The 21680-nt window shown below is 42.0% G+C and overlaps 1 protein-coding gene across 4 annotated transcripts in view; it reads right to left on the bottom strand.

Annotated features, from left to right (window-relative positions):
• The window catches only part of KLHL32 (kelch like family member 32), a 252386-nt gene that overhangs the window by 89850 nt on the left and 140856 nt on the right, over positions 1 to 21680 (bottom strand). For 2 of the 4 annotated variants that reach the window (XR_012883182.1, XM_075862185.1), the window contains exon 6: positions 19401 to 19616. Coding sequence is in view for 2 of the 4 variants with exons in the window: in XM_075862185.1 (XP_075718300.1) it covers positions 19401 to 19616 (216 nt within the window). In the remaining 2 variants the exon portion in view is untranslated. Of the gene's footprint in view, positions 1 to 16466; positions 16526 to 19400; positions 19617 to 21680 lie in introns of those variants that run through there. The other 2 variants (XM_075862186.1, XM_075862187.1) reach the window with 2 other exon arrangements.

The following is a 21680-nucleotide window of genomic DNA, read 5'->3' as shown; positions in this document are numbered from 1 at the left end:
GGCAGGAAGGAGGTGAAGGGAAAGTGAGCCCTAATCTACCCACCGCCCTGTCCCTGCCTACTTGCAACGACCCGCCCTAGGCGACGAGGTACAACTGGGCGGCGGTCCCTACGCTGGCTAAGTGCACAGGAAGACAAACAGGGAACACGCAAGGGAAGGGGCAATAGCCACGGAACGCCACGGGGAAACGGGGCGGCGAACGAACAATCAGGACCAGGACGAAGTGAGTACACCCGAGCGGGCACGGAGACAGAGGCAAGCCAGGGGCAAAGCAAAGCAGGTAAAGCAGAACTGCAGCAAGGCAGAAGCACGGCAGAAGCAGGCTGGAGCAAGCAGCAGTGGGGCCAGGAATCCAAAAGAATTACAAGCACTGAGGGAGAGCACAGGGCAGGTAATAAAGGGCAGGGGGCGGAGCTAACTCCGACAGACCAGGCCGCGATAGGCTCTCCCACTCCTGAGCCTGCCACCCTGGTTGGTGGGAGATGGTGTCAGTCGAACAGGTCTGGCCTCAGGTGTGGATTGATTAATCCCAGGAGTATAGCTAGATGAAGTACCTGGCAGATCCCTAACACTCACTCTGGAGGACCCTGCACAGCCCATTGATTTCAAAGAGTGTAATGCTTTATATCGCCTATGGTGGCGCTGCAAGAAAATTTAATATTTGTGGTTAGGTTTCCTGGCTCATTACAGCTGATCGCATGATCAGCTTCTCATTGGGGACCTTTCCAACAAAAACAGGATTGTCTACAGTGGACAACCCCTTGAATAAATAATTACAATGAGAATCTACATTTTATATCGCTTCCCTGTAATATAAAGCATCATAAATTTTACAACCCTGCACTGCTGCGAATATGACATTTTCAGATTTGTAAATATCCTTTAAGGTAAAACTACCAGGAATGTGGTCTTTTAGAAGACAGGTTAACAGAGGCTTAACACATAAAGACACCATACTTATTTAAGTCTGAGTCTTACCGTTACATTCGTGCTGCAGGAGGCCGTACCCATGGCCCTAACCAGGCAAACTGCAATATCCTGACTACCAGGCTCTGATTGCAAAACTCCATTCCCAACATACTTTAGCAGCGCAAGGCTGGCAGGATACAAGAACACACTGCGGGTGCTGATTAAGAAAATGTCAGGCTCAGTAATATCAATCCCATGAACATTCATACATCTGCTCCTTTTCTATTCTTCGCACTCATGCCCTAGCTTATTTTGATTTTTGGAAAACTCTGCTCAGCATACTTCTCATAAAGAACACCTGTAGGCTTGACAACTGTCATATTTTAAAGATGTACAAATAAAGGTCAGGTACATATATGAACTGGAGTTACAGGCATTAAAATGTGGTTCTAGCAGCAGGTTTCACATTACTTTAGCTCAACGGAAATTTCATTTGCAAAAAAACCTGAGAACACGTTGTTTTTATAAATGTGATGAAGCACAAGAATAGATGCTTATCTAGAGAATATATGCCCTTGAAAATGTACTTTACTGCTTTTACATGTAAGGCCTAGGATACCGGACAGCTACTTTACAAGTATCTCGTAATAATTTTTAAGTTGTATCAATGTCACATGACAGATTCACCCAAAGGAATGCACAATCTGTGCAATTCAATGTAACTGCTAAACTAAGTCATGTAACAGTTAGACATCAAAGTCACGCTCTAATTTGACATTAATACAGGACAGTAGAACTGTATCAAATGCTGTGATGTATTTCAAGTTTATAAAAGCTTTTCTCACACAAGACTGTTTGACAAAGGCTCATATAAAGCCAAAATGTGGATTCATGGCCAGGTCGAAGTTGGTGAAAGCCCGGCGGGCGGCGTGTTAGCCCATCTGAAGCTTTGGCATCATCATGACAACGAAATGCCATGAAACTCTTCTACTTGTGCTGTGCGACTCTTGCCACAGGATCAGGACCCGGTACGGCGTGTGACGTCACTCGTCCTGGACCCTAAATAGGAACCGCTCCAGTGTTGTAGTTCTTTGTTACCAGCCCTGGTGGAGCGTTTCTATAGATTTTCCTGTTGATCCATGTGATTTAATTTGTTTGACCTAGCTTTCGTCTTGACTCCAATTAATAGGACTTAAACCGACTTATCTGTGTATCGACCTCTTGCCTGCATGGTTCTACACAAGTCTGTTACTGCTACGTTATTCAACTCTGCGTCACCGTCCTCGAGACATCATCCAAGTTCCGACTTAGCTATCCGGAGACCGGCATCCAGGTACGCTCTTGGTCTAGTAGTTTAACCCCTTCCCTCCTCAGCCATTTTTCTTATTTGACTTTTGTTTTTTCCTCCTCACCCTCCAAAAGCTATAATTTTTTTATTTTTCCATCTATATAGCCATATGAGGTCTTTTTTTTTTGTGGGACAAGTTGTAGTTTTTCATGGCACCATTTATTGTACTGCATAATGCACTGGGAAGCTGAAATAAAATTATTTATGGGGTGAAATGGGCAAAAAACAGCGATTACGCCATTTTTTTGGGGGTTTTGTTTTTACGGCATCCATCAGGCGGTAAAAACGACATATTCACCTTATTCTACAGGTTGATATGATTACGGCGATACCAAAATTATATGTCTTGTTTTATGTTTTACCACTTTTAAAAAAATAAACCTATTTGCTAAGTTAAAAAAATGTTTTGTGTCGCCGTATTCTGAGAGCCATAACTTTTTCATTTTTTCCATCAATTTAGCTATGTGAGGGCTTACATTTTGTAGGGTGAGCTGTAGTTTTCACAGATGCCATTTTGGGGTTTATGCGACTTTTTGATTACTTTTTATTTAGTGCTAAGGTGACCAAAAAACAGCAATTTGCATGTTTTATATATATATTTTATTTTAGGGCATTCATCCAGCGGCTTAAACAAGGCTATATTGTGATAGTTCGGACTTTTAAGGATGCGGCGATACCAGTTATGTTATATATATGTTTTATTTTTTTTTAACATTGATTTAGGGGAAAAAATTGAAAAGGTTTTTTTTTAAAACTTTTAATACTTTTTTTATTAGTCCCCCTAGGGGACTTGAAGCAGCGATCGTTGGATCGCTTGCATGATATACTGCAATACTAATGTATTGCAGTATATCGTGATTCTGACAGTCTCCTATGAAGCCCTGCCGGAGGCAGAGCTTCAAAGAAGTGCAAAGATGGCAGACCTGGGGGCTTTCATTAGGCCCCCAGGCTGCTATAATAACCATTGTTAACAGCCGATCATGCCGCAGGGGGTGCACGAAGGCTTGTTTCAGGGGGCGCCCCCTGATTCTAACACTTTAAATGCGTGGTCGCGATTGACCGCAGCATTTAAGGTGTTAAACGGGCAGAATCAAAGTGATCTTTGATTCCGCCCGTTGCAGTGAGGTGTCGGCAGAGTAACACAGCCGTCACCCGCTGGCCACAGCCCGTGAGCTCGCTCTATACTTCCCGTACATACCTAACCCTTATCACGTACAGTTATGTGATATTAAGTTAAGGGGTTATTAAGGAGCATTAGAGTATAAACAAGCCAGGAAAAAGCAACGTAGTATGGAGGCACGTGAAGTTGCAAGGGGGCTCGCTGGACTCACTTAGCAAGTAGCTGGAATGGGCGCTATGCTTAAAGAAATGGAAGACAAATATGTCTGCACGTGTAATATCAGCTATGTCAGGTTCCAGGGCCTGTGGAGGACTATACTTTGGAATTGTGGAGGAATATTGTCGATACACAATAGAACAACACAGCACTCAAGGGGTGGAGTGTGCCGCTATCTACAAGGGGGAAGCGGGCTGTGTGTGGCACTATCTACAATGGGGGTTGTGCGGCGCTATTTACAAGGGGGGCTGTGTGTGGCACTATTTACAAGGGGAGCTGTGTGGCGCTATTTACAAGTGTGGCTGTGTGGTGCTATTTACAAGGGGGGCTGTGTGTGGCACTATCTACAAGGAGGGCTGTGCTTTTGCGCTATCTACTAGTGGGGACTGTGTATGGCGCTATCTACAAGGGGGGATGTGTGTGGCACTATCTACATGGGGGGCTGTGTGGCGCTATCTACAACAGGGGGGCTGTGTGGCGTTAACTACAAGGGGGGCTGTGTGTGGCGCTATCTACAGGGGGCTGTGTGTGGCCTCTAATTTCTTTTCTTTTAATTTATTTTTATGTTAACTCCCTTATATAACTATATAGCTTGTAAAATCTAGAAATGCTTTTATGCTCGAGTTACATTAAAAAAATTGTGAATTTTTTTTTACACCTCATTGATTGGTAGAGAAAGCAAACATGGCGAGGGGGAAGGAGATGTCGGGAAATAAGTTGGGGGGGCGCCAATTGGAATCTTTGCCCCGGGTGCAGGAGAACCTAGCTACGCCTCTGCCCTCCTCCACAGTATAATGCCCCTTTTAGCACCCCCCACACAATATAATGTCCCCCAAGTGGCCCCACAAAGTATAAATAATGCCTTGGAGTCCCAGGGAGCAATCGGTGGTTTGTTTTCACTCACTTATAGGACCACAAAAATGCCAGAAAAAAGCATGTAGAAAATTATATTAAATGAAATGCGCCACCAAAACACCACTAAATAAAAAAAAAAAAAATACGCTGTTACATTTTACAAAATGCTGGTGTTTTTCCATGCATTTTTTCATGCAGTTTAAAATGTCAGAAAAAGGCCTCAAGCATATTTTAATATTAATAGTACAATCTCTAGACTCTGTAACTGCCCTGACAATAAACAGATTATTTTAATTAGTAACCGAGAGGGGAAAAGGAGAGATGCAAATTATTAGGTTTAGTATGAAACAAACTCAAAATCATGCTGACTGTTTATCATGAATCACCAACCTTACCGTTTAGACACTGCATGTTTTGTGTTGATATCCTTGCAATTTTCATTTAACATATATAGAATGGAGATTTGTCAATGTCAATGACTACTTTATTTTACTGAAAGTAGTCAGTAATGAACAATCCAGCAATTTAATGAGATTCTGTAGCTCTGTCTCCAGCCTGCCCATCATGTACTGCTTTTATAAAACACCCTGACACTAATCCTCAGTTCTCCCCAATCTTCACTTCAGTTGCATATTAGATTCATCCATGGTATATTGCATTACTAGTATAACCTTTGCAAAAATGATGAACTTGGCTACACTTCTGGCAATATAACAGGGCTAAATTTGATTCTTTTCTATTGGGTTTTCTGAGGGAGAATTACTTATTTACTAAGAGAAAGCAAAATAGATCTTTATTGCTTTCTGAGCGATCTTATAAAGTGGTTGATATTTATGGTCATACTTAATTTATTTCCAATGGCCATTAATAAAAAGTATACCCTCTAGCAATAAAGTAGTTCTAAAGGCTATGCATAATAGTATTAGTAACCTTCAAAGAGAAAGCAATGATAACTAATAAGCGGACACTGTAAAAAAATCTGTCACTCAAAAAGATAAAAAATAAAAATATATATGTATATACATACACACACACACACACACAATTGAAGTCATAAGTTTGCATAAACCTTAGGCCTAGTTCCCATCACGTTCTAGCCCTACGTTAAAGGGTTATTCCCAAGTTGACGCTAAACATTTTTTTATTATTTTACATATTAATAAATAATAATTTTCCACTTATAATATTTATTGTAATGAAAATATTGTTTTTTATATCATCAATTTCAATGTTAGTCTTTCTTCTATTTTTTACTAAATGCGTGTGTGTATATCTCTCGTCACCAGCAAGTGGCGCTGTAATAAATTTACTACGCTACATGGTGTATCTGCGCGCTCCGGATACCACTGTATCAGCCATAGCGCCTGCTATGTGGCCCGCAGCATGAGGGGGTCCGTGCCGTCCACGGGCACAGGCCCCCTCGATGCACGGTGGCCCAGCTATCAGCCACTATGGCGTCCTTAGGACGCAGATACTATTGAACACTATGGCAAAAAAGGGACCAATCTCCCTGCTCTAGCATTTACTAGGCTACTGTCAATGCAGAAGTAGGTTATGTGCGCTCATGCTTCAGAAAAGGAAAAAAGGGAGAAGTGCCCAGGCGCGACAAAAAGAAGAAAACGGCGGTGGTGGTCGTTTCCATAGAAATGACCAGAACAACTAAATAAATGAGATGCGCTTCAGAGAAGGGCATAACTTCTAAATGTTGCACTACAGAAAACAGAAGGTATTTCGAACATTTTGTATTTTTACATTATTAGGGCTTGGAACATGGAACTTTATCCTGGGAATAACCCTTTAAAGAGGCTCTGTCACCAGATTTTGCAACCCCTATCTGCTACAGTAACGTTTTTATTTTTAAAAAACGAGCATTTTTGGCCAAGTTATGACCATTTTTGTATTTATGCAAATGAGGCTTGCAAAAGTCCAAGTGGGCGTGTTTAAAGTAAAAGTCCAAGTGGGCGTGTATTATGTGCGTACATCGGGGCGTTTTTACTACTTTTACTAGCTGGGCGTTCTGACGAGAAGTATCATCCACTTCTCTTCAGAACGCCCAGCTTCTGGCAGTGCAGACACACAGTGTGTTCTCGAGAGATCACGCTGTGACGTCACTCACTTCCTGCCCCAGGTCCTGCATCGTGTCGGACGAGCGAGGACACATCGGCACCAGAGGCTACAGTTGATTCTGCAGCAGCATCAGCGTTTGCAGGTAAGTAGCTACATCGACTTACCTGCAAACGCCGATGCTGCTGCAGAATCAACTGTAGCCTCTGGTGCCGATGTGTCCTCGCTCGTCCGACACGATGCAGGACCTGTGAGTGACGACACAGCGTGATCTCTCGAGAACACGGCTGTGTCTGCACTGCCAGAAGCTGGGCATTCTGAAGAGAAGTGGATGATACTTCTCGTCAGAACGCCCAGCTAGTAAAAGTAGTAAAAACGCCCCGATGTACGCACATAATACACGCCCACTTGGACTTTTACTTTAAACACGCCCACTTGGACTTTTGCAAGCCTCATTTGCATAAATACAAAAATGGTCATAACTTGGCCAAAAATGCTCGTTTTAAAAAAATAAAAACGTTACTGTAATCTACATTGCAGCGCCTATCTGCTGCAATAGCAGATAGGGGTTGCAAAATCTGGTGACAGAGCCTCTTTAAGCATGGGATAGCTCCCAACGTACATGCTCAACGTGTTCATAGTGCTCCATTAACCAAGAGTGTCCTTTTGGCCTCTGTCGGGCTGGTATACATCAGTATACCCTTTTATAAAGAATGGAATAGCGCAGTAGACTATGCCATTCCATACTGAGAGATCCTGTAAAAGAAAAAAATTGTATACAGTGCGGTACACTGAGAATGTGATGAAATAAATAAAAGCTGAAACAAATTAGTGTCTATAGTATTATTCTGACATTTCCAATTCTTGAAAAATAGTAGAGATCCTAACTGATCTAAGAGAGGAAATGTGTACTAGTATTAAATGTCTGGAATTGTGAAAAATATTTTTAAAGGCTATGTACACCTCTGAAATAGTTTCTTTTTTTTTCTTCTTTTTTTTAATGTCTATCACTGTGATTGGTGAAATTGTGAAAAATTTAGAAAGATATTGCAACTAAAAATATTGTCCAACTTCAAAATACTTTTTATTAAAAATAATTTAAACTTTTTGAGATACAGCTGCTTTGTATTCTGTATACAGAGCAGCTGTATCATGAGCTAAGACCTAAATCCGTCAGGTCCGCGCTACTGATGGGTTCAGTGAAAGAGGGCCCTGCGTATCTCTGACACGCAGGATCAACCTGTATTCGATAACATCTGAGTTGAAGGAGAGTGTTCTGCACTTGGGTAGATGTTGTGAAGGGGTTTTTCTTTACCATGGAAAGGATTCTGCGATCATCCACCACTGTTGTCTTCTGTGGACGTCCAGGGCTTTTGGAGTCCACGAGATCACCAGTGCGCTCTTTTTTTTCAAGAATGTTCCATACTGTTGATTTGGCCACTCCTAACATTTGTGCCCTCTCTCTCTGATGGATTTCTTCATTTTCAGCCTAATGATTGTCTGTTTCACTTGCATTTAGAGCTCCTTTGACCTCTATGTTGTGGGATCACAGCAACAGCTTCCAAATGTCACACCTGGAATCAACACCAGACCTTTTACCTGCTCAATTGATGATGGATTAACGAGGGAATAGCACATTAACCCCTTCAGGACTGAGTCTGTTTTGGCCTTCAGGACGAAGCCGATTTTTCAAATCTGTAATGTGTCAGTTTATGTGGTAATAACTTCGGAATGCTTTTACCTATCCGAGTGATTCAGAGAATTTTTTCTCATGACATATTGTACTTTATGTTAGTGAAAAAATGTGGTCAATAAATTCAATATTGGGGCGTGGCTTGGACATGGCGCTGACCAGACGTGCTGCTTGAGAGCTCCGTTCCTGCACTTCCCTAACCCGCTCATAAGCATACTAAAAAGACACACTTGAACCTACCTAATGGTCAGGAAATCTAAGGCAACCACGGGGACTCCATACTGTACGAGGCAGATGTCTTCAGCCGGCTCCATTCAAAGATTCCTCACCGACGCTGCTGCCGGGCCGTCTCCCAAGATGGCGCCGCTGGAGGGGAGACGAACTGGAACAGGATTCCCGCTTGCAGAGGAGTCTTCTTCGGGGGTTGCCGCTGCAGCATCAGGTACCGACAGTACCCCCTCTTCGGTCTCTGGCTCCCTGGGTCCGTTTCCTTCCCTGCATGCGGGGGTGGAGATGGGTCCTTCTGGAACTGTCATGGCGCTTCCCGCTCCATCCTGCTCGCCATGTGGTGTTAGTCATGGCACCCGGGTCTCTCCTTCCTCATCCTCTGGCATGCTGGGGTCTGCATCGATGCCTGCTTCTCCTCGGGATTTGGATCTACATTCCTCTCCCCACAGTGTCAGCTCTGCTAGCATGGGAGATGATTTACAGGGCCTGAGACAACAGCTCGCCACATTGCCCACTAAACAGGACATGGAGCGTTATGTGAATCGTCTTGAGATGACCTATAAATCTGAAATACAGGCTCTTACGACTAATGTCTCTCAATTGTCCGATCAAGTTCAACGCATTGAAGGCGACGTTTCCACTGTCACACAGCAGCAAGTCTCTCATGCAGAACGGCTGGATCATCACTCCCAGCAGATTCATGCTCTATTTAACCTGGCTGAAGATCATGAGAATCGGAATCGCCGTAACAATATTCGGCTCCGGGTTATTCCTGAGGATATATCTTCGGGGCAACTCATACCTGTTTTACAGTCCTTGTTTAACTCCCTGCTGGAGCGTCCTGCTGATGATCCATTGGAGCTGGATAGGGCTCACGGGACTCTTGGCCCTCGTAACCCAGATCCTGATAGGCCTAGAGATGTGCTATGCCGTGTCCATTTTTTCTCTCTAAAAGAGCAGATCATGAGGAAGGCCCGATATAAAGGAGAAGTCTTATTACAAGGGGTCAAGATCCAGTTGTTATCCGATTTGTCCAAGATGACCCTGGACAAACGCCGAGTGCTTCGTTCTTTACTGGATGTGCTGAGAGAGCATGAGATCTCCTATTCCTGGGGTCACCCCTTCCAGCTACAGGTTCGCAGGGACGGGACATTGCTGAGTGTTCAAGACCCAGGAGATGTCCCGGACTTCTGTGCTGCCCTCCAGGTACCGAGAGTTTCCTTGCATGATTGGCCGTATGTCCCTCTACCACCACAGCGTCCAAGGCCACGCCGGCGTGGTCGTTCTCCCGCTTCTCCTATGGGTCGTCCTGGTGGGCGACGTGCTGATCCTCTGTGATTTCGTCTGGATGTTTTTTTTTTGTAGGCCAGCAGTCGGCTTAGGCCTGTTAAGTTCAATTGTTACTGCTTATATCTTGGGAGGCGACAGTCTGATGTGTTTCATGTAATACTCCGTTATACTGGTTCTTTCGCTCTGGGCAGGGGCTGCAGGTGATCAGATAGGCCATTTGCCCGTGATTACTTAATGTTCCTCAGCTGCCAGTCCTACTGCACTATGTATGTTATGTGATTATCTACGTTTTTACTAATTACATGCCTGTATACTCGTGCGGTAACTGTGTAAATTTCCGGGAATGTATTGTTATGCTGGCTTCTCTGTTCGATCCTGACCTAATATCGGCCATTACTTCATTTTCTCGTGATATTGAGCTAATAGCCTTGATTCTCTTTCGATTTATGTTTTGGTTCTAAGATGTGTGATATTTGCACTGGGTTGGGGGGTGCGGGGCGCTGGCTAGACCTTGTCCTGACACTTCTCCTCTTAGGGACTCACTGGTTATATCCGGTGTATATTGGATTGTTTCTCCTTGAGTAGCTCAAGGAGTGGGTGATTATTTCACCTGTCTGTTTGTCTTTGTTGTCGTGTCTCCCTTCCTTGTTTGTCCTGTTACTGTTCGTCTCGCCTCTGCTTAGTGCATTGCTCTACGAGTTACTTCAGTGAGAGGTGGCGATGGCACAATTGAAGGTTTGTACCTTTAATTCTAGGGGGCTTAATGTCCCAGAAAAACGCTCACAAATTTTATATAACATGCATAAAGAGCGGGTACATATTTTGTTCCTACAAGAGACCCACTTTCAGGCGGGCCATACGCCACAGTTCACGAATCGATATTTTCCGGCCTGGTTCCACAGTACCAACCCGGAATCCAAGTCCAAGGGTGCCAGTATATGTATTCATAAGTCACTCTCTCATAAAATTCTTGATGTTCTGGTTGAAACGGATGGTCGATATGTTTTTCTCAAGCTATTCATACGTAATAAGATCATTACTCTGGCTAATATGTACCTCCCCAATAAGGACCAGGCACGAGTGGGCCGATTGTATTTAAGGAAATTGGAGGAGTTCACTGAGGGCGTTTTAATTGTTGGAGGTGATTTTAATCTGACTTTCGATTCCAGACTTGACACCTCCTCGGGCAGGTCTGTTGTCCCTAAGTCGCATTTGGGGGCACTGAAAACTGTGATGCATTCCATGCAGTTGATTGACGTGTGGAGGATTCTACACCCTCAGGTAAGAGAATACACTTATTTCTCCCCACTGCATAACATGTACAGTAGGATAGACGCTTTTTTGATTAGCCACCACTTGCTTACCTGGCATCCTACCTCTGACGTGGGCCCTATGGTTTGGTCGGATCATGCCCCTGTGTTTCTGAATCTCACATTTCCTAACTCGTTGCCTAATTTCCAATTCTGGAAACGTAATGACAATTTGTTATGGGATGCAGTATGCATGGCGGCCATTAAAGATTCACTTACCGGTTTCTTTGAGGTTCAAGAACATGAAGCTACTCCCTTGCCACTCCAGTGGGAGGCACTGAAGTGTGTCATTCGAGGGGTACTAATACAAAATGGGGCACGATTGAAGCGCGAAAAGGGGTTTGCTATTGCACGTCTCTTGATTCAGATACGGGATCTGGAATCCTGTCATAAACAGGTCTCATCCTCACAGATTTTTGCGGAGCTCACTACAGCGAGAGAAGCCTTGCATTCTTTGATAGACCAGTCACACGCTCGGTTCAGGGATCGGATGCGTAAGCACTCCTACGAACATGCGGATAAATGCGGTAGGTCTCTGACACGGATGCTGCATCCCCGCACACAAGCGTCATATATCCCTAAAGTTTCATCTCCCTCGGGCGGTGAGGTTCATGACCCGGTTGGTATTACTGACTGCTTTAAACACTATTATTCGGCGCTATACAATATTAAAGGCCAATTTCATGATATGCAGGCGGAGGCGTTACGGGATAAAATCGACCGTTATGTTCATGATACTGCGTTGCCGACCTTGGAGGAGGGGGTGGCTTTGGAGCTTGAGGAGGATTTTTTGGAAGCCGAAGTGGAGCGTGCTATTGGAGAGTCACCCTTGGGCAAGAGCCCGGGGCCCGATGGGTTTAATAATAAATTTTATAAGGCATTTAAAGATCAATTGGCTCCTTTTCTGACGAAAGTTTTTAATTCGGTGTCCTCCTCGTGTCCCTTTGTGCCTCAATCCCTCGAGGCTCATATAACTCTCCTACCAAAACCAGGCAAGGATCCAACGGTGTGCGCAAACTTCAAGCCCATATCGCTAATCAATGTAGATGTGAAGCTTTTCGCAAAGTTGCTTGCCTCTCGCTTATCACCATTACTGCCTGGCTTGATCGTGGATGATCAGGTGGGGTTTGTGTGTGGTCGGGAAGCGCGGGATAACACAAACAAAACTCTCCTTTTGACGTCATACTGCCAAACCCGTAAGATACCGATGTGCTTACTCTCGATAGATGCCGAAAAGGCTTTTGATAGAGTGCACTGGGTGTTCCTCCGCAGTGTCCTGATGCAGGTTGGCCTTGGCACCACCACGGTGGATAGGATAATGGCCTTGTACCATAGGCCTACTGCTCGAGTTCGTGTCAACGGACTATTATCTGATCCTCTGTCTATTGCTAATGGCACGAGACAGGGGTGCCCACTTTCGCCTCTTTTGTATGTTCTGGTCATGGAACACCTGGCCGTGGCACTGCGGAACAACCCTAATATTAATGGTATACGCGTTGGCTCACAGCATCATAAATTGGCGTTATACGCAGATGACCTCCTGGTATACATTACAACTCCCATGATTTCTTTGCCATCTTTGACGGAGGAGTTTGAGTGCTTTGGTCATTTAAGTAACTTTAAAGTCAATTACTCTAAATCGGAGGCCTTGAATATCTCTTTGGATCACCCTCTAGCTGCCCATCTCGCTCTGGTTTTTGCGTTCAGGTGGCAACCTACATCTTTAAAATACCTAGGGGTACATGTCCCCACACAACAGTCGGATTTGTATGCTCTGAATTATACGCCCATTCTACAGCGTACCATGAGGGACTTGGCGGAATACGGAGGGAACCGCATGTCGTGGTTTGGGCGTATCAATGCGGTTAAAATGGATATCTTGCCCAAATTTCTATATATCTTCCAGACCGTCCCTATTGCTGTACCATCCAGTTTTTTCCAGGTTTTACATAGGGCCATAACCAAGTTTGTGTGGGGCTCCTCTAAGCCTCGTATCCGGTTTGCTGTCCTTAGCCGGCCAAAAATAGACGGGGGCGCGGGTCTCCCAGACTTTAAACGATACCATCAAGCAGCGATAATTATGAGAGTAGTGGATTGGTTCCGTTTGGAAACAGGTAAGCAATGGGTGCGCATTGAAAAGGCTATGTCTCCTTTTGCATTGTCCTCTCTGCTGTGGCTATCAGTCCTTCAGAGACAAACTCTCTCTCTACCTTTCCTCACACGTCAGTTTCTCATGGTATGGGAACGGATCCTGGGTACTACGGGCCTTGTCCATCGCCCGGGTCCCTTGACTCCTCTATTTGATAATCCTTCTTTCCCTCCGGCGGAGGGTGTTGATACATTCCTCTGTTGGGAGAGAGGAAATGGTGGATGTTTGTCTGAGACCCTTACTCCAGACGGTGCCATATTGCCAATGACTGATGTATCTGCTGCCTGCCCGGGGAGGCGGTCAACTTGGTGGTCCTATTTGCAGTTGCGGTCCTATCTCTCCTCCATGGGTGACTGTCTGGTATTACTACAGGATAAGACTCCTCTGGAACTCTACTTGTCCTTGCCCACAGCCCCTTCTCATGTGTTGTCCCACCTACATGGGATCCTCCTGCCAAAATTTTCTTTTTCTCAATTATCCTTCACTGCCGCATGGGACAAGGAAATGGGGGTTAGACACTCTGAAGAGGAGTGGGGCACCGCCTTCTTTCTAGCCCATAAGTTACCGATGTCTTGTTTTGCCCAGGAAAAGAATTACAAAATACTTACCAGGTGGTACCGTTGTTCGACCATGTTACATAGGCTATACCCTGATGTGTCTGCTGATTGTTGGAGGTGTGGGGGGGGCTCCTGGAACTATGTTGCATATTTGGTGGGACTGTCCCATGCTACGTCCCTTTTGAGGAAAGATTTTTGATCTAGGCAACAAGCTTTTCCATACTGAGGTTCCAACCTCGGCTTCCATAGGCTTGCTTTCTATGGTTCCTGGATCACTCCCACACCTCAAAAAGGGGATCTTTTGACATTTCTTGACCGCAGCGAGAACGGTGATACCTCGTCACTGGAAGTCGCATACTGTACCGTCTTTGGCGGAATGGGTAACGGAGGTGAACGAGATTATGAGGATGGAGGAGTTGCTGTCCGCTGATAGGGACAAATGAGGGCTCTTCGTCCAAACTTGGATGGTGTGGTCTGGATTCCGGGATGGTGCTGATTTGCCTCTCTGGCTGGATGGAATATTCTGAACAAATTATATTACCTACCGGAGGCGCTTTGTCTGTATGTATTTTCCCTTTGTTGTCTGGTGTTATGTGTTGTGTGTCCATATATTCAAAAGTGCTCTTATATGTGTCACTTTTCACTTTACTGGGGGGGCGGTCTCCCTGACTATTGCACTGATTTGACGCGAACATGGTACAGTTATTGCCGTTATATCTCTCTTATCACTCAATTCTGATAGGTGGGAGGCTACCTTTTACTGTTGTTCTTATACATGTATATATATGCATACTGTTGTTACACTATGATACTTCATTTAAATGTATTGCACTGCGTGCAAATTTCTTTTTTTTGCACAAACCGTGAAATGTTTCTGTATTGTTATATTTTCAAAATAAAAACCTTTGATAATGAAAATAAATAAATAAATAAATAAATTCAATATTTATTTGTAAAAAACACCAAGATTTAGAGAAAATTTGCAAAACTTAGCATTTGTCCAAATTTAAATGTATCTGCTTGCAAAACAGATAGTAATACCACGCAAAATAGTTACTAGTTTACATTTCCCATATGTCTACTTTATGTTTGCATCATTTTTTGAACATTCTTTTATATTTCTAGAACGTTACAAGGCTTAGAACTTTAGCAGCAATTTCTCATATGCCTCTGTGCTCTGAAAGCTTGCATATAGAACTTTTATGGTTAGCCAATAAAGGTATCATATCTATTATACTTTTGTCTTTTTTGACACAAAAGTATTTAACATTTCATATTGTCTCTGGCTAACACGGTACTACACTATTTTTTACTGTGCTTCATATTTTCAAGAAAATTTCAAAAGGCTATTTTTTCAGGCACCTGTTCAGTTCTGAAGTGGCTTTGAAGGTCTTATATATTAGAAATTCCCCATAAATCACCCCATTTTGAAAACTGCACCCCTCAAAGTATTCAAAACAGCATTCAGAAAGTGTTTTAACCGATTAGGCGTTTCGCAGGAATTAAAGCAAAGTAGAGGTGAAATTTACAAATTTCATTTTTTTTGCCAAAATTCATTTGTAATATATTTTTTTCTATACCACAGAAGATTTTACCTGAGAAATGCAACTCAATATTCATTGCCCAGATTCTGCAGTTTTTAGAAATATCCCACATGTGGCCGTAGTGCACTAATGGACTGAATTCACAGCGAGATCTCGCTGTGCTGTAAATCACAGAGACGTTACAGAAGTGGTCAGGATTCTGAATAGACATCACGTCCTGGCTGGAGGTAATGTATATTCATTATCAGGACACTGCAGTAATGTTAGTGTTTGTGTATGTGGCTGCACATAACGATATAGCTATATCGCCATCTGCAGAGTAAATGAATGGAGAGAAGTGTATGACGCTGATTGGTCACTGATTGGTCAGCGTCATACACTTCTCTCCACAACGCCCACTTGGTCAAAAAGTAGAACTCGCCCAGTTGTCCATTGAGAAACTCATTAGCATAAAGCTAATATAGGTTATAACTCCGTCAAAAATTATCGTTTTTCTAAATAAAAAACACTGCTGTAATCTACATTACAGCGCCGATCACATCATATACAAGATAGGGCACTTATAATGTGGTGACAGAGACTGTTTAACTAAATGTGTCTCAATGAGACAAACTTATTCTGGTAAGTAGTTTTTAATAAGATCAAAAATTGCTACTGTTTTTAACCTGTTACCTAATTCCCTAACATTCCCTTGTATTTATCTGCTATCCAGGAGAAGAAAAAAAACAACAAAATAATATAACATTTCCCCTCTGCTCAGTGTACCCTCCCACCCTTTCCCTTTGCAACTTGTTGTCGATCACCACAAGTCCCTTTTATGAGCATTACTCCTTTCTCCTCTTTCTTCCCAAGACTTTATGCATATTAGTTAGTGCCGGTCGCTGATTTGTTACAGGCCTTGACTATCCATTCATTCAGCTACCTCTTCTGGTTTGACAAAGTAGTATGCTTTATCCAGGAGGATAACCTGAATTTTTGCAGAGTACATAAGAGCATACTTTATCCCCACTAGATGTTTTTTTACTTCAAAGAAACTTTATCTCTTTCCTTCAAATACTGTATATTAAAGCCATCCATAGTGCCATCCACAGAATAAAAATAAAAATCTAGTCATGCCTTTTTTTTCCCGGTTTCAGTTGTTTCCCTTTTCCTATGAGACCGAAATGTCCCTGCATAATAAGAATCGAGACAGATTTTATAGTTTCAAGCCTGACTATACCATGAAATATTCCAGTAGGAAAGCTGAAAAGACAAAAATTCAAAAGAATAACATATACTGAGAGGGTATTAGAGAGATGTCCTTAGGGTTGATCTTAACAGGTCTATAGACACAGCAAAGACTATAATACAAATACATTGCCGAATGTTCTCCCAGACGTGTTTGAGGGAAGTTCTAAAGCATTGAACCCTATTTCATACAAACACTGGATGCAATGTTGTGGATTTGCTAATTTTCAAAAACACAATGAAGAAGATTTATCCCTTTTCTCATCCCTTCATTGAACTTGATGGACGTGTCTTTTTTTTTGAACCGTATTAACTATGTAACTAAGTTGGGAATACCGCTTTAAGCCTCCATGACGTACAAGTACATAATGGGGAGCTTTAACTAAAGCTTTTATGACCTACCTATATGTCATGTTAATCCCCGCGGGGCTCCTGCTGTAATAGCCATTTTCCTAATAGATGCTGCTGTCATTAGAGACCGCAGCATCTTAAGATCTTGACAGAGGAAGGAAGCCAGCTCTGTCTGCCCATTGGCGCTCCGCAACATGATTGCAAGGTGCCGATGGTTTACCATGGTAACTGGAAGCCTAACAAAGGCCTTCGTATTTACCATAGCTATATGCCTACTAAACTATGCTATTTGGAGTAATACACGTACATGCAATAATGCTTTGGAATACTATGTATTTCAAAACTTTATACAAGTGGTCAAGCAATCGCAGCTTCAAGTCCAAAGATAGGCAAAAACAAATGTTCACTAAAGATTTTTAAAACAAAGGATGGCTAACAAAAAAGTTTATCCAATAAATTATATGTATCCCAAAGTGGTACAAATAAAACTGAAACATGTCCAGCAAAAGCCATACTACAGCTGCATCGAAGGTAAAATCAAAGTTATGGAACTCGGAATCAAAAAACACAAATATTAAATTTTCTTCATAAAACTTGCTTTCATTGTGCAAAAGTACTAACACGTAAAAAAACATATGTATTCGTACCGACCCTTAGAATAAAGTTAACGTTATTCATACCAAATTGTAAATGCGTAAAAAAACAATGATGAAAATGCAATCAAAGTTAATGAATAAATTCTATGTAACAAAATAGTGCGAACAACAACTACAATTCGTCCCACACAAAACAAGCCATCAAACGGCTACATCGACATTCCTAAAAATAAAAAATACTATTAAAGGGGTATTTCCATCTCAGACATTTATGGCATATTCAAAGGATATGCCATAAATGTCTAATAGATGTGAGTCCCAGTTCTGGGGCCCCCACCTATCTAGAGATCAGGGGGTCCCCCAACTTCATCTCTGCCTAGTGAGGTGCTGAATCCAGGCAGGAAATAAGTAGACAGGTGGTTGGGGTTCAAGGAACAGCCAGGCTCACTGAGCTACACTATTTCCGTAACTCCCAAAGAAGTAATGGAAACAGCGTTCTTGCTGCTACAAATGAGAGATGGAAATACCTCATTGAGGGGTTAAATGCCTGGGGTTTCAGAAATGGGTCTGGGGTGCTTTAAAAATGCTTCTGACCAATCAAAATATTAATTTTTTAAAAGCTTTTTTGAAGTTTTCTTACCACTTTGTGAATAGTGTGAAGGAAAATATAAGCAGTGAAATTTTATTTTTTCATATTTTTCCCTGCTTAAAAATTAAAGGATAGTGTTGTTGTTTTTTTTAATAAAAATGTGAGTAAGTGTGTTTAGTGCAACTATCTAATTAGTTTTTATTAAAAAATTATTTTTACTTTTTGATATACAGCTGCTTTGTATCCTATATACAGAGCAACTGTATCGTTCGCTAAATCCTGGAAGACCTGACAGGTTCAGTGAAAGTGGGTTCTGCGTGTCTCCGACATGCAGCATCCACATGTTATCCATCACATCTAAGTTCATAACTTAGATGTGAAAGATTACAGGTGGATCCTGTGTTTCAGAGACATGCAGGACCCGCTGACACTGAACCCATTAGGTGCGCCGGACTGACGGATTCTGGTCTTAGCGAAAGATACAGCTGTTCTGTATACAGGATACAAAGCAGCTGTGTCTCAAAAAGTAAAAATAATTTTTAATAAAAACGAATTAGACCGTTGCACCAATCACACAGACTGACATTTTTATTTAAAAAAAAAAAATCACTTTCAAAGGCTTACATGGCCTTTAATAACTAGAAAAAAACCACAAAAGACTATTTCTATAAAATAATACACAAATTAAACAACATAAAACACGAAATGACAGATAGCTCAACAAATAAGTAACTTACAGTGGTTAATCTAGGTTATGAAACAAATTATAAAAATTAGTGTGGGGTTGTTAATTTTATTTACTTCTGTGTGGTTGTGGTGCATATTTAAGTACAAACAAATAAAAAAAATAAAATGAAAAGAGTAGAATGGATGTGAAGTGATTGTCAAAATTATTATGTAAAATGATTGTTTAGATCTATTCTGTCATTATCTACAGACAAATGTAATGAATGTCTAGTTTCTAAAGGGGGCTTTACACAGGACGATTATCGTGCAGACGAGCGTTCATATAACCCTTATTGCCGATAATTGCCCTGTGTAAACAGGGGAACAATCAGCAGATGAACGAGCAAACACTCGATCATCTGCTGGTCGTATCGTAAAAGATTATGGTTGTCGGCAGCACATCTCCCTGTGTAAACGGAGACGTGCTGCCGACATGATGATAATGGATGGGGACGAGTGATCGCAGTAACGACCGCCCGTCCCCATCCATAGCTTCGTGTAAAAGGAGCAAGCAAGCGCCGATCAACGATGTCTCGTTGACTGGCGCTCGCAGCACCGGCCGAATTTCGGCCAGTGCAAAAGGGACTTAAGATTATCTATATACTCAGCACTGATTACCATTACTCACCTGCCAAATTTGCTCCTCGCTGAGTGATGTTAGTTGATCACTCTTCAGGACCTCTCTGAGCAGACAGAAGGGCAGTGCAAGAACTTCTTCTGGGTGACTTTTTAAAAGCTCAGACAAGTGCTTTACTAGGAAGTCTACTACTGCTATCTCAAGCAGTGTCAGATTAAACAAGTCAGCTAGTTTATACAGGTCCAAGTAGTTAAAGCTATTTAGTTCCTAAAAGACAAAAGAAATAAGGAGAGTTAGTAAGTTGCAAAGTTATGCAAATTTATAATTATGGCATTTTAGGTTGATATTTACATTGAGTGGCATTAACTGCTTGTTTTACTAAGCTGAAGAAAGGTTTATATTTCTCAAAGGGGTTATATGGGGACAGAAAATTATTAGCAGTGTACTCACTGCAGTATGGGAGTACACTGCTAATATACATTCCGGTCGCACTGATTATGATATCTTAATAGATTTTTAAAGCGCTGCCGGGGGACCGGACGTCTAGTGGTACAGTCTAACTTCATGACGACACGACTCGTCATGATGTGACCGGCCCCGCTGTACATTATGTAATCGCTTTACTACTGCTACAGTGATTACATAGCGTGCAGCGAGGCCGGTCACATGACGACGAGTCGTGTCGTCAGGAAGTTACACTGTGCCACTAGATTTCCAGCCCTCCTGGCAGCGCTGTAATAATCTATTAAAATATCATAATCATCTCGACAGTGGACTGTTTTTTTTTCCGTCCCCACATAACCCCCTTAATGCTTGTGCATGCACCATAAGCTATGTGAATAACGGTTACCCTTGGTTTCTTTCTTGTTTAACTTGATTTTTTAAGGCCTAGAGTTGTGATAGAATTTGATCTTCTTTACAATGGTGTCATTGGTAGTAATAAAAACATTAGAAGTAACCTTAACGAGGTAAGAAAACATAAAAAAAAGGCTGCTTAATAAATATGTAGATAAGTAGATAGCTATAAAGATAAAACCCCTTAAAGGGGTTTTCCCAGAATCATAAATTATCACCTATCCACCAAAGGTTATGGCTCTTGGAAGGCGTGGAGGAAAAGATTAAAATGAAAAATAAAAATTGTCTTGGTCTCAAGGGGTGAATTAAAGGAATACAAAGCCTGGTTACTGACAAATCTGTTTTTCTCAAGAAAGATTGGTTAGTTTGAACCATGCCTCGAGGCAAACAACTTTTAAAAGACCTCAGAAGATGTGTAAGGACAGAATCACAACACAGTTTTGATGCAATTTTTGTCCCAGTTTTTAACTCAGTTTTTTGAGCCAGAAATGGATAAAAAAAAAAAGGAAAGGTATATAGAAAAAACTGATGCATGTTCTTTCTTATTGTGTCTACTATTGTGTTTGGATTGAAAAACTGAGCCGAAAACTGCCACAAAAACGAATTCAAAACTGTGTGTGTGACCATGGCCTTATAGAGATGAAGCTGGAAACGGCTACCAAAGCATTGCTAAAGACCAGGGTATACATCAATCCATAGTTAGACACATAGTTAGAAAATTCAGGGCTGTTGCTACTCTCCCTACTTTTGGGTGCCCTGTTAGGACCCCTTTGTTTTTTGAATAAATGAATTTATTTAGTGATAAAAAAACAACTTTTGTAATTTACATTTTATTTAAAAAATCCCCCCCAAAAAAAGCATTATTTCACTTCTGCAGGGTCTATGTATCACAGAAAGCTACACTGAGGGCTCGGCTAACAGCAGCTTCTGTGAGCTCCTAAGAGAATTTCTGAACTCTATTCTGATTGGCTCCTTTGTTCTTCTGAGCGATTTTCAAATCTCAGCTCTGTTCAGGTCAAAGTGGATCCACTTTGACTTATACAACATTTTGGACCATTTTTTTTATTTCATTCACCATGTGGGATAAATAACATGTTAATATTAAGTTTCCATCAATACTAATCATGTGTACTTTTTTTTTTATACGTTTCATTATTTTCATAAAAACATTGTATAAGGGAAAAAAGTTTATTTTCTTTTATTTGACATTTTCTTACATTTTTTTCAAGTCACAATACAGGACGACCCTACGAATAGTTTGCAGTGTATTTTGCCTGTCAGTGTTATACTGATAGGCATTTTATTTGGCCCTAATAGGCTTTTGTACATGTCAGACCTGGAGGTCATTGTTATGCCACCTGGTCTCTGAAAAAACACTTAGTTGCCACAGTCACAATGGAATACAGCAAAAATCTGAAGACTTAGGGGCACATGTATTATTCACTGTGCGGCTAAATTATGGTGTATTTTGGCGTA

Source organism: Rhinoderma darwinii, chromosome 4 (assembly GCF_050947455.1).
Source record: "Rhinoderma darwinii isolate aRhiDar2 chromosome 4, aRhiDar2.hap1, whole genome shotgun sequence".
NCBI lineage: Eukaryota > Metazoa > Chordata > Amphibia > Anura > Rhinodermatidae > Rhinoderma > Rhinoderma darwinii.
Note: the sequence above shows the minus strand (reverse complement) of the source record. Positions and strands in the feature narration are given on the sequence as shown.